We start from the raw sequence: 14,495 nt of genomic DNA, 5'->3' as shown, positions 1-14,495 counted from the left end.
GATCATTAGGACTATTTTTGCTCTGTTCCCGTATTTGCTGTCCAGCAGCCTGAACATATCGTCGGCGGACCCACAGCTAGATAGGACGAGATCCTTCTTGACCTTTTCGTGGAGACTATTTAATAAGTGGAACTTTTTTATACATTCCACACCTTGTGGGTTACCCAATTCTTGTAGGTCCTCCCACTCAGTCTTCCAGCGGTAATAGTCCCTCATGTCACCAGAAAAAGTGGGTAGCCGTGCTCTTTCAAGGCTGATTTGAGGCTTGAGATTAGGGTTTCCTTTAGTCCTTTCAGGGCTGCTTTGCTGTAAGAGGGGCCGGGTAATCATGTTCAATGACCCCGTGTACGTTTTGGGCTTCAGCTTGAGATCGGCAGACCTGTCAGGGAGAGAGAGGAAAGAAGCATCTTGTATCGGATCACCAACCGCGCTGCCATCATCTCCCAGGTTTCTTTCTCTACCCTTTACTTGGTCTGCTTCGTCCTCCTCCAGTTTGTCAGACAACGCCAGGACCCTCTTCCTTAGTGTCTTGTGGCGTATCCTGAGATCTAATTCTTTCGGACCAGGAACCAACTCCTTCCACTCTACCAGCATTTCTCCGAGTTCAGCGACCTCTCTTTCAAGACCTCTATTCCTTAGCCTGCGGTCTTTGATTGACTTCCGAGGGTTAACTTCCTCTTCCTCTGCCTGAGTGATGGCCGAATCAGCTGTTTTAGCCTGCTTAATAAACGCCTCCTCTGCGTAGCTGGTCCAAAAGGTTTCCTGGGTGACTCTCTTTACCTCGAGGAACCGGTTCTCACACTCTGCTGTCTTTTCATCAATTTGGTTTGCAGATGCTATGACCTCTTCATCCGTTGATTCCCTCAGGGCTTCAGCATACTCATGTCCCGCATCTGTGACCTTAGAAAGGTCTGTCCTGAAAATTTTCCATTCCCTGAGAACTTCAGTCGGTTCCAAGAGTCCCGGTTTAGTGAGAGTATGAGCCCTTTTGGTGAATGAAGCCTGTGCTCTTGATCGCACACTTTTAAGCTTTTCCAAGTCTGTCATTATTACTCCCTTTATGTTGACTGGAGAGCGGTCACTGCCAATGTGTATGCACACTCTTTTATCCTTGATCAACGGGCAGTTTGATTGGTGATAAACTTGATGATAAACTTGGGGTCAGTCAGAAGTGAGAGGCCAGCTAATCCTGGGTTGATTGAGCTTCCTTAATGAAGCAGTTCGTGGCTGTTTTTTACTGCACTCAATCCAGTGCAGTGGGGCCCGGTTTATAACTGTTCGGTTCTATAAGAATCTCCCCACCGAACGGGGCGTCAGGAGAGGACACGTTGTTATGACTCATTGTGGTTTTTTATTTACTCTTCTTAATTTTTTCACATACAGTTGATTAGTCCACAAATAGCAGGTTATAAACCTGTAGAAACAGAAAAACTATAGTGTAAACAACAATATTGATAGCCACATACATAATATACCATAAAATCTGAATAATATAAAAATATAAATTCCAAATATAGTCATTATTTAATATTATAAATATACTTAGTGTTTAAACTGAATGACTAAGCAAAGCACATACATCTAAACACAGAAATGCAACAATTTCACACACACCAAATGTACATGAATGTCAATGTTACACATTAAACCAATAACCCAAAACCACAAATGTGTTCTCAGTATGTTGGCCTAAAGTGAAAGACAGTGAGTGTAATTTTAAGTAGCAATGCTGAGCATAGCAATCCATTACCAATGTAGAGCGATTAACTACATTACCCATCCAGCACCACAAACAGGAAATAACTCGTGTGACAGTGAAACGCTCCAATTTCAAACATTTACTGGAATATAGCCACGGATACTATTGAGCCGACAACGTTAACCATCAGACCGCAAACAAGATTTTATCAGCTTAACCAAATAACAGTTATCAAGCATACAAACTGCGCACATACCCAACGGCAGCACAGCGGCAGCGTAAACAGACAAACAAACTTAAACCGCAGCTCAATGGATAAAACAGCAGCTTACCGGTGGCGCATCTCTCCTGACGAGACAACATGCCAAAACTAGTACTCGCTCCCGCTTATAGCCCGTGCTCATTCATTACTGGATTTTAACACACTGTTTTGGGATTTTACTGGTCCACGTTTCAACTCTTGACTGGCCCGTGCTCCAATCAGGTAAATGAACCTCCCACCTCTTAACCTGCGTTACATTGCCGCTAAACACCCATGACGTAATAAACGCAACAGGGGGGGTGATCTCTCTGAACCAGTGAATCATGAGAGTTCATTGAGATTGCCTCCCAGCGGTGAAACACTGAAACAGCGTCTATGCTTTTTACCTGATCTCGGATCAGTTTCATCAATTTGTAGACATTTTTAACAAGACATTTGTGTAAATAAAAGGATAAGTAGTTAAAGATTTTGGTTAGAAATGATCCAAAATCAATATTTGAATATAAAGTACATAACTAGCCAGTGTTCAAAACTATCACCTTACTTTATCCCGATTCACAACGGTTATCTTATAATAATGTTTTATAATTTGAGTGGTACGGGTAGGTTTTCGTGGGAAATTCGAGCATGGCACTGTGTCATTACGTCACGTCTGTAAACATAAAGATGTTGTCCCAGCTACAGACCTGCAAACTCATCAGAGAAAAAAAGGTGCAGAATGGGCGACGCCGACACTGTGAACGCATTAGCCTTGCACGTTCGCCAGATTCTAAATAGACATTGTTTACAAGTAATGCGGCGCATCCAATGCAACAAGACGTCAAATTGCTTTGTTACACTGTATTACTCTCGCATCAGCTGTTATATAAACAGTCACATCTACCCACATCAACACATCAAAAAACGCTTTAAAAGTAGGGCTACATCCAGCTGACTTGAATGACTGCTGCGCACACGACAACCTCCATAACGTGTCGTTAATCAGGGTAGCTCAGAATTGGAGTAGTAGCCAGAACTCAGGGCAGAGCACCTGGCTTAAGTTAGAGGCTAATGATAAGGTTGCAACCTTGTCATCCAAAGTTGGCTATCTGAAATACTATATACTTACGTAGCAAGCTAAATGGTTAACTTTAGTTAGCAAGACGGTCAGACAATGCAGGAATTAACATTACAACTAGCTAACAATGTTAGATGGCTAGAAAATTTGCTATCTTGCTAACGGAAATTCCAGCATTGGATCCGCTTGTATTGCTTGCTATTAAGCATTTTGCTCGAAGCATAGGCTAACTGTATGAAAAAAAAAACGCTAACTTAGCTGACGTTATTTGACTTAAGCAAACAAATATCTGTTGTTTAGCTCCAAAAAGACTGATTTACCTTGAATTCAATTTCCATCAGAGTTTCCACATTAGGTCAGGTGTCTCTTGACAGGCGCGAACACAGATGGCAGTGTGTCTCAAGATCCTGAAGCAAGCGCTGAGATTCCGATTGGTCCAGAAAAAATGTAATTTATAAGAATTGTCCAATAATGGCCTACATGGCACGCAAGCCCACCCCCACCTCCCTCTCTTGACAGGCGCGAGCTCAGTAGAGATTCCGATCGGCCCAGATGTCAATTAACGCAAGACCCCCCCCTAAAAAAAACTCTCCGGTTCTACACGATTCACGTGAATGACCCAATTGACAATAAAAGCGGCGATTGTCGCCGAAAAGCGACAAGTTTGCAGGTATGCAGCTAGTAGGCTATATCGCACGTGAGGATCCTGCAGGTGGCACATCGATTAGCCTTTTCTCACAGCAGCTAAAGTAATTAAACATATAATTTTGATGGCGGATTGTAATTCAGAAAGGATTATGCGTTTATGAAACACATATGAATGAAATTAAATTATATTCTAGTTTTAAATGTGCTTCTGATTACAGATAGCCTGGGATTACACAAGATTTGTATTTTAAAGAAAACCATTTCGAAGGAGCATAGTTTGCTTTTTAGTTTAAAATAATTTATTAATATGAAATTCGAATGGCATGACAATTAGATGTTAGACTGTACAGAAACTGAAATCTACACTCTAATACACAATATACTCATTGTCACGCAATGCTGTTAACATTATTCTCAAATTATTAAAGTAAACAATAATAATTTGCATGGTTTTATGTGATATGAGCTAACTGATCGTTAGATTAAATCACCATTAGTTGTAATGTTTTTTTCCTGAGTTGGGCAGAAAAAACGTGGCAGACTTGTTACTTACTTGTTCAGATGGCAATATACGGTGAAAATTCTTATTTGGGTCATATATTCCAAAATGTAGGCTAGAATTTGTGATTGAGAAGTATAGTAAACATCCACACCGGTGCGGTGACTGACAGCTACACATACTCCTCAAAACATTAGATTCATCCGTGCGGGAGCCGTGCCGACTCACAACCCCACGCACTGAAGAGAATTCTGCAAGTAACTTAAATTCCAGGTGTTCAAACGTAGATGGCGACAAAGAGGCAAAACTTACGGACTGCACCTTTAGCATATCTTTCTGGCCTATATATACACACAAGCTCTCCATAAAACAAAACAAACAAGCCCTGCAAATGAATATAAAATATTTTAAAAGCCACATATTATACAGATACTTCATATTTAATGGAATTTTATCATTTAATGTATTATACTTTCAATAAAACATTTGCAATGGGGTTTTAAAATCTGTTTTTATACATGTTTTAGCCTGAGTTTTTGTTGCATTTACCCATTTCTGACCAGTAGGCGTCACCAGCGTGTGGTGTTTCAAGCGCTTCGAAACAGTGAATCATTTTGCGAACCAATTGATTCAAAGCCTCGAAAAGGTTAATTTCTCCCATCACTAAATGACGACAACTCACCAAACAGAGGTTAATACATTCAGTACGCAACGAGACAATAGGTGTGTTCGACTTGAAGCGGCGCTGCGCAGAATGATCAGTGTATGACATCACAATACTTTATGCTTTCAAATCGCTCTCGCTGTACTTTGATGTCATACACTGACCATTCTGATCAAACACACCTAAAGGCTACATGAGGGCTACTTATAGCAAACAATTAGGGTCACATGACATAAACCAACCAATGAGAAACAAGACACATGACTTGGACAACCAATCAGAACATGGCATAATGAACGAAGGAACCAGTGGCAGGAATACAAGAGGGCAAAGGAACTACATGACTAGACAAGAATCATGACTAAACTCCAAAATAAAAGACATAAAAACATGAACATGAAACAAAATTCAAAAAGCAGGCATGACACAATGATTTATGTATCAATGTATATACTATCACACATTAATTCAAATATATAGCAGCAAACAAAGGGTTTCAATGTTTTTCTTACAATATAGAGGATTTTTATTATTTTTCCTAACTTTCTCAAACACTTCTCCATTAGACTGTGTCCTCCATCGCAGGGGAAAAGTTCCAGAATCTTTTAATTTCTCCCTTATCTGTGAAAATAATAAGTAAAAAATATACTAAATACAAAATAACAGCTACAGTGTGTGAGATCAGTTGTTGTTCTCTGTGACCTTTTATCATTTGCTCACCTTTTCTAAAATCTCCATCTTTTTCTTTCGTTATTTAGGTTAGTTTTTGGATCAACATTAAATTGAAGCCTCGTGCACACTGGTGTGATGGGTTTGCCATTGTATCCATGTAAACATAAACAAATCTAGAGTTCTAGCGTTTGTGATTGTTGACATTTTGTTTCCATGTATTTTCCATGTCTTTGCAAATTTGCAAAAGGGTCATGAAACTGGCTCACTCAAAGTCATGCCATCAATATATTTTGATATTTGAATACTGACAGATGTCCTCTTCACAAGTATTAAAATCTGTTTTTATACATGTTTTAGCCTGAGTTTTTGTTGCATTTACCCATTTCTGACCAGTAGGCGTCACCAGCGTGTGGTGTTTCAAGCGCTTCGAAACAGTGAATCATTTTGCGAACCAATTGATTCAAAGCCTCGAAAAGGTTAATTTCTCCCATCACTAAATGACGACAACTCACCAAACAGAGGTTAATACATTCAGTACGCAACGAGACAATAGGTGTGTTCGACTTGAAGCGGCGCTGCGCAGAATGATCAGTGTATGACATCACAATACTTTATGCTTTCAAATCGCTCTCGCTGTACTTTGATGTCATACACTGACCATTCTGATCAAACACACCTAAAGGCTACATGAGGGCTACTTATAGCAAACAATTAGGGTCACATGACATAAACCAACCAATGAGAAACAAGACACATGACTTGGACAACCAATCAGAACATGGCATAATGAACGAAGGAACCAGTGGCAGGAATACAAGAGGGCAAAGGAACTACATGACTAGACAAGAATCATGACTAAACTCCAAAATAAAAGACATAAAAACATGAACATGAAACAAAATTCAAAAAGCAGGCATGACAAAATGATTTATGTATCAATGTATATACTATCACACATTAATTCAAATATATAGCAGCAAACAAAGGGTTTCAATGTTTTTCTTACAATATAGAGGATTTTTATTATTTTTCCTAACTTTCTCAAACACTTCTCCATTAGACTGTGTCCTCCATCGCAGGGGAAAAGTTCCAGAATCTTTTAATTTCTCCCTTATCTGTGAAAATAATAAGTAAAAAATATACTAAATACAAAATAACAGCTACAGTGTGTGAGATCAGTTGTTGTTCTCTGTGACCTTTTATCATTTGCTCACCTTTTCTAAAATCTCCATCTTTTTCTTTCGTTATTTAGGTTAGTTTTTGGATCAACATTAAATTGAAGCCTCGTGCACACTGGTGTGATGGGTTTGCCATTGTATCCATGTAAACATAAACAAATCTAGAGTTCTAGCGTTTGTGATTGTTGACATTTTGTTTCCATGTATTTTCCATGTCTTTGCAAATTTGCAAAAGGGTCATGAAACTGGCTCACTCAAAGTCATGCCATCAATATATTTTGATATTTGAATACTGACAGATGTCCTCTTCACAAGTATATGAGTATGGTTCCCACTAACTTCCCATTCCCATAGTTCACATTTGAGTGAATTTGCATTGAATGGTGGAGAGTTCCTGCCTCAAGTGGAGGAGTTTAAGTATCTTGGGGTTTTGTTCACGAGTGAGGGAAGGATGGAACGGGAGATTGACAGACGGATCGGTGCATCTTCTGCAGTAATACGGTCGATGTACCGGTCTGTCGTGGTGAAGAAAGAGCTGAGCCGCAAGGCGAAGCTCTCGATTTACCGGTCAATCTACGTTCCTACTCTCACCTATGGTCATGAGCTTTGGGTCATGACCGAAAGGACAAGATCCCGGATACAGGCGGCTGAAATGAGCTTTCTCCGCAGGGTGGCTGGGCGATCCCTTAGAGATAGGGTGAGAAGCTCGGTCACTCGGGAGGAGCTCAGAGTAGAGCCGCTGCTCCTTCACATTGAGAGGGGTCAGCTGAGGTGGCTCGGGCATCTGTTCCGGATGCCTCCTGGACGCCTTCCCGGGAAGGTGTTCCGGGCGCGTCCCACTGGGAGGAGACCCCGGGGAAGACCTAGGACACGCTGGAGAGACTATGTCTCCTGGCTGGCCTGGGAACGCCTCGGTGTCCCCCCGGAAGAGCTGGAGGAAGTGTCTAGGGAGAGGGAAGTCTGGGCATCTCTGCTTAGACTGCTGCCCCTGCGACCCGGCCCCGGATAAGCGGAAGAAGATGGATGGATGGATGGATGGATGGATGTATTGAAATCGAATCATGTCATGAAAACACATTAAATGTTGTTCAAACAACCAATGAAATTTATGAAATTAAATTTATTCTTGGTTTCGTGTCTGTCAATTTAATCAAGCACTTTCTAAGCATTTAATGGGTTTGCATTCTGAAAGATGGACTGCTTAATAGCAAGAGATTTATTTCTGACTTGAATTGTTGTCTTATAAGGGAGGAGCCAAGACGTCAAATGATTCTACATCTAAATAAAATGACCTGCAATCCTCCTTAACTTGATCTCACACCATCACAGAGACAAAGACGCTTCTGAAGAGACTGACATATTGACAGGTTAAAGAAATTTAATAATAAATCATTGCCTTTAGTTTGCAGATTTTATTAGGTACTGCATTTTGCACTGTATGCTTTTATTAGACACAGTATTTTATTAGATACTGACAATAATTGTTATTAATTGTGGTGTTGTTGCTTTTGTTTGTTTTACCCCTCTTACTCTTTTATTATTATTATTATGAATTACGTCATTTGTAGTTACTTTATAGGGTAAAATAGGGTTTCTGGTTGCAAAATTAAATGTTAAGATATTTTGTGCCAAAATGTGCAGAAACTTCTTTTAAACAATGAAAACAGACATCGAAGTTGTTGTTTTTTTCTGATTTCTGACACAACAGCCAAAATAATACACTTGTATTTCTTTCAGGGCACAATGTTAAAGTCCTTGTGGCTCATTCTCATATTGGGTATGAAGAAACATTCAGACATTGTTCTCTAAGTTTCTATATCATAAATCTGCTCTTGAAAGACTTTTAATTATTTAAATCTTACAGATTTTAGAAATGGACCTCCAGTCGAAGCTTTTCTGAGGTTAATGAATGGTATCGACTCTTGCTCTGGAAGAGTGGAGGTTCTTCATAATGAAACATGGGGAACAGTGTGTGATGATGAGTGGGATCTAACAGACGCTGCAGTGGTGTGTAGAGAGATTGGCTGTGGGAATGCGATAGAGGCAAACACTGAAGCTTATTTTGGAGAAGGTTCAGGAGAAATATGGATGGATGAAGTAAATTGTACTGGCAGTGAGTCTACACTAAAGAACTGTAATACATTTGGATGGGGAACACATGACTGTGAGCATTCTGAAGACGCTGGAGTCATCTGTAAAGGTGGATGAAAGCTATGTAAATAGTGCACATACTGTCTGAATAGAACCAAACTTTTCTAATCCCTTACTGTTTTTTTTTTATGTTAGCCTTTATGAGGTTGGTAAATGGTGCCAGCTCTTGTTCCGGACGAGTTGAGGTTCTTCATGACGGTCAGTGGGGAACAGTGTGTGATGATGGCTGGGATCTAAAAGACGCTGCAGTCGTATGTAAAGAAGTGGATTGTGGGAAAGTGACTGAGGCAAAGAGTGCTGCTTATTTTGGACCAGGTGTAGGACCAGTATGGATAGATGATGCACAGTGTACTGGGAGTGAGGCTTCACTGGTGAACTGTACATCAACAAAATGGGGACTACAGAGCTGTGAACATTTAAAAGATGCTGGAGTCACCTGTAACAGTGAGTTAAAAAACAATAAATAAATAAAAATCTTGGATGCATTTACATGAGTTTAGAGAAAAATGTAAATTATGTTATTATTCATTATTTACCCATGCCATTGCAAACCATATGAAGTTGTTTTTAATTTAAATCTTAAATTTCATTAATTTTTTCCAACAGAACTTCATTCCAACATTTACTAAAATATGAACTAGCAATGAACACTTCTCTCTTTAAAATAAAGGTTCTTTATTGGCATTGATGGTTCCATAAAGAACCTTTAACATTTATGGAACCTTTACATTCTACAAAATGTTCTTTAATAGCAGAAAACAGGTCTTTAGTTTATTAAAATGGTTCTTTTAAGAAATGTGCACTTATAGGTTCTCTGGAGAATCAAAAAAAAAAAAGTCTATGGCATCAAAACCCCACCTTTTGGAACATTTATTTTTAAGAGTGTAATTATATAAATAAATGCTATAAACATGTATTGCTCATAACTAACATTAACTAATGGGATCTTATAAAGTGTTACCACTGCTTTCAAGATGTAGTTCATCTTGCAGAATTTTTAAAATTTCAATATTTCAAATTTCATTCTGTGAACTTTCTTTTGTTATTGAACTTGGGTTTAGTCAAAACTGTAATTTATATGCATGCAAATTCAAAATTGATAGTGCTGGAATAATAGATTTATAATAAAAGAATAGATTTAAAGCACAGTTCTTCTTTCAAAAATGGCACATTGGTTTCTGTGAACTGTACAGACATCACACAAACAGTATTTTGCTTATTATTATTGCAAGGGTTAACATGTAAAACTCTTTCAACAGATGTGAAGCTGGTCGGTGGTTCCGGTGAGTGTGATGGCAGAGTACAGATTCGGTCTAATGAGTATAATCAGTGGGGCGCAGTGTGTCACTCAGGCTGGGATCTAGCAGATGCTACAGTGCTCTGCCGAGAGCTGGATTGTGGAGACATCGTAGAGCCGAAAGTGTATGTGGAAACTTCAGGGCAAACATCGATGGATGAACTGGCCTGTACAGGAAATGAATTTACAGTGCGGGACTGTCCTTTTAGTGGATGGGGTGTGAGCAGTTGTTTGGATGGGCTTCATGCAGGAGTTTTTTGCCAAAGTAAGATCAACTTACATGCGAGCCTCTCAAATCAAGTACAGCTTAACCCTCCTGTTGTGCTGGGGTCAGTTTGACCCACTCTCGATTTTCAAACTGCTACAAATACTTGTTTAACTATTTATTTCTTCTTGAAATTTGGTGAATATTTCTCATGTAGGGTCAAGAATGTGTGTGCAAAGGCTGAACACATAGATGGAAATTATAAGATGCCATTATGACAAATCATTCTTCTTTGACAATGTTTCACTTTACAGAAACTGTGAGACGAGCTGTGGTGAGGATTGAGGTGAAGGCCAAGATTGGAGTCAATGTCAATGACCCAGATATAAAAAATAAACTTCTGGAAAAGTTAAGATTATGTTAACTTTTATCAAACATTGTTTGCAAAAAAAAAAAGATAGATAGATAGATAAAATAGATGAAGTTTAAACCCTTTGATAATGTGAAAGTACAAAAAGTGTGCTTAATATGTGTAATCACTCTAGCTTGAGTGTTTTCTTACTACAATTTCACCGAATTTTACAGATGAGGAACGTGGTTGAAAGTAAAGGGAAGTATAGTGTGAACTGGAGAACACAGCCGGATGAGCAGGTATTCCATCAGAAAAGAACAGCCACAGGTTTGTAAACTGGGAGGTGTTGGAGTCTGTTTTGAAAATATATGTCAATATTTATGCATTATTGATTTTAATCATAAACTTTTTATATTCACAGACAAGGCTGAGGCATGCCCAATGAACTAGGCAGCCACATATTTTTTTATTTTACTTAATTTCTGAACATTCTTTTGGACTTATTCTAAATTAGGGGTGGGCGATATGGAAAAAATATCATATCACAATTTTGTTTTAGAAATATCACATTTTATCACGACTCTTTGTCATGTTGGTTTTACTATTTTGGTTTTACAGATATTTAGGCCAAAGTGGAGCGAAGATAAAATAATGACAGATTTTCATCTTTCTTATTAAAAATAAGAACAAAGATACACCTTACAAATACACATAATATACAAATAAAACAAACAGTGCTTTATTTTCAGGTACAATAGGTGTATTTAGCAGAGCATTCAATGAAATTGAATGAACAAATATAAAACTAAAACGCTACATAGACTGATTCCTAAAGCAACTGTATTAAAGTTTTTCAGTCAAGAATAGTGAGTGATTTTTCTCTTTGCGTTTTGTTAATGTTAAATGAATAGTTCCCCCCAAAATAAATATTCTGTCATCTGTCAATTCTGTCATAATGTTTTATTTTTATACCATAATTTACTCAAAAGTTGTTTTAACAGTAATTATAAGCCAATACCAGGTTAACAAGTAGCATGCATATGTGTAGCTTGTGAGGAAGACTTCAACTCTCAGACAAGCCAGTCACCTCAAAATTGATTCCCCGATTGATTTACTATGACTGGTCAAAGCCAGATACTGTGTCCACAGGAGAGCTGATATTATCTTTCAGCTGATCATGAGTTTCTTTCTTCTGCTGAACATAACTGCTATTTTGAAGAAGGTGGAAAACCAATCAGTTGCTGGTCCTCAGTGACTTCCATAGGATTTTTCTTTCCTGCTATCAAAGTCAATGTGGACCAGCAACTGTTTGGTTACCCTCATTCTTCAAAATATCTTATTTTGGGTTCAGCACAAAAAATTAATATGTGAGAGAGTAAATAATGACAGAAATAAAATTTTAGGGTGAACTATCACTTTAATGACAGTCGACAGCATGTTTAGTGTCCTGTCCCTTTAAGACCTGCACGCATCTAATATACAGGCACGCATCCGTTTCTCTCATAACTATTTACTTTCATTTTAGAGATAGAATAACTTAGAAATTGAGCGTAGCGTTAGTTCTGGCAGGTCATGTTAGTTAAGCTCGCGTCAGCTGACTCTCAGCTGATCCCCATCTACCTATAGGAATACGACACCTATCTAAGCATCTATATATAAGGTCGTCAGCATTATCAGCAGTTTTCGCATTGCTCAATAGCTAATTACCCTCCTCCATCCCCAACTCCTCCTCTGTCAGTCAGGATCCAGCCTTCTGATTCTCTTTTGAATCAGACAAATTCAGATTTTTTTTTTCTCAGAACAGCGAGAGATAGAAACTCAGAATTGCATTCATCAGATCGCAAAGGTGTCTGAAAGTGAAGCACACCACTGTGTTCATTTACATGCGAGCAGCTCATGATTCAGACTTTATATCTAGTAGTTCAGACTAAGGTACTGTATGGGTTTTGGACATGGACACACCTCTACAGATGATTCCTGCATCATATGCATGAATGCATTCATGGTTTCCACACCCACCAAACTGGCATTTCCTCAGGTTTGACTCATCACCTTTGCATCTGAGTGAATCCATCCATATCGGCCCATCACTGGGCCCAAAATAGGCTCTTGCCAAGGGCTGTGCAATCCCACCACAGCCCAGCTCTCTACAGAGCACTAAACCATCTGCGATATCCCAGCTGTTGTGGCACACTGTTCCCCACCGACCATCATGATATACCTGCACTGTGGCCTGACACCTGTTGTTCGTGTTCACCAACCGTACCTCTAGAAAGAAGTCAGAAGAGTTCCTGATCCATCTCTATACATTAATAATATTATTCAATGTATTTGTAATGGAATTTAATGATTGATTGTAATGGTAATAAAACCCAGAAGGGCTGCATGATTCATTGAAAAAAAAAAAACTGAAATTGCATTATGGCTTGGAGCAATTATCAAATGACAGACTGTGATTTAAATAAATAAACTTATGTGCTATGTGTTTTAAAAAAGTGCAGCACTGTGTTTATTTACACACAAGCAGCTATAATCGTTATTAGAACCTGGAAGAGTAACGTTAGCCTACAATGCTGACTTGCACAAAGGCCGTTTCTGTAAAGCAAAAACTTTGCAAGGACAGTCTGACACTTCTGACTGTAAGTTCTGCTACTGACTATTCAATATATTCATATGTATGTATGTATATGAGGGGCCGTACAAGCCATAATTAATTCTGGTGCTCTCACACACATACATTCTCCTTACATTTACATACATATATTTCTGCTTTCACACATATACATTCTCCATTCTCATACATACATTTCTATTCCCTCACACTCATACAGTCTCCATTCACATACATACATTTCTAAAGAAAACTTTGGTATCCATTACTTCCTGTTTAAGCAGGAAGTCACTCTCAGACCAGGAATTACATGTGCAGACTTGCTCAGCTCATCCTAACACAACTATGCTATTCAAAGTCATCCTGCTTTCTTTTCAAGTACATTTTTTTATCTATCTTAATTTTAAAATATTATGTAACCCACTTGTTCACTGATCAGGATTTTCCGTAACCAACTCCAATTGGCGATTTTTTACATTAAAATGGGCCGATTCCATACTCGTTGCCTATTTATTTATTTTCATTTATTAATTGTTTATTTTGCTCTGTTACTGGTCAAACTAACCTTAAGCAAACAAGCAAAAATATCTGCAGCATGAAGCAACTGCACAAAACTAAAATATCAGATGAGCTGAATAAATATTTTATTATTATTACTCTTTATTACTAGTGTTTTATTACCTCATTAATATGTAAGTTTGCACTATGTCTGTCCTTTCTGTACTGAAGCTCCTGACACCACGACGAATTCCTTGTGTGTGTGTGTGTGTGTGTGTGTGTGTAAACACACTTGACAAAAAACCTCTTTCTGATTCTGATGAAAAGACAAATTCACTTTATGACAGTGGCAATAGCAATATAGCGTTTCCACTGCTGCACACTCTTATAATACTGTATTTTACAGAGGTAAGAGGAAAAGAAAATGCCATCAAAACTTTTCTGAAGACAGTTCTCCTCAGAAATACATTCATAATAACCCCCACCCCAATTAAATATTTATTTTTTCTTCCAGTATTTCGAGCATCTCAAACAATGAATTTGTTCTCTGGTACAGTGTTTTATCTGCTTGCGCGAATATTCTCTCCTCTTCGTGTCCGTCTTCAGTACATCTTTGTAATATAATGCTGATCACTACTTTTGTGTTACCGAATGGTGTCCTGTCAGGCAGGGCCGGTCCAGGCTCTGTTGGTGCCCTAGGCG

At 38.6% G+C, this 14,495-nt stretch overlaps 1 protein-coding gene across 2 annotated transcripts; it reads left to right on the top strand.

Annotated features, from left to right (window-relative positions):
- Positions 1-7,990: 7,990 nt before the first annotated feature.
- Positions 7,991-13,173, top strand: LOC306872375 (scavenger receptor cysteine-rich type 1 protein M130-like). 2 transcript variants are annotated; one of them, XM_079420892.1, is made up of 8 exons: positions 7,991-8,046; positions 8,417-8,456; positions 8,544-8,879; positions 8,966-9,274; positions 10,090-10,392; positions 10,647-10,740; positions 10,918-11,011; positions 11,106-13,173. In XM_079420892.1, exons 2-7 carry the CDS (start codon positions 8,423-8,425, stop codon positions 10,919-10,921), a joined length of 1,080 nt encoding a protein of 359 aa, XP_079277018.1. In that variant the 5' UTR covers positions 7,991-8,046; positions 8,417-8,422; the 3' UTR covers positions 10,922-11,011; positions 11,106-13,173. The 2 variants fall into 2 exon arrangements, with proteins under 2 accessions (XP_079277018.1, XP_079277017.1); XM_079420891.1 differs by lacking the exons at positions 10,918-11,011; positions 11,106-13,173 and having other exon boundaries at positions 10,647-10,777.
- The last annotated feature ends 1,322 nt before the right edge of the window (positions 13,174-14,495 follow it).

Source organism: Barbus barbus (genome assembly GCF_936440315.1).
Source record: "Barbus barbus genome assembly, chromosome: 7".
Lineage (NCBI taxonomy): Eukaryota > Metazoa > Chordata > Actinopteri > Cypriniformes > Cyprinidae > Barbus > Barbus barbus.
Note: the sequence above shows the minus strand (reverse complement) of the source record. Positions and strands in the feature narration are given on the sequence as shown.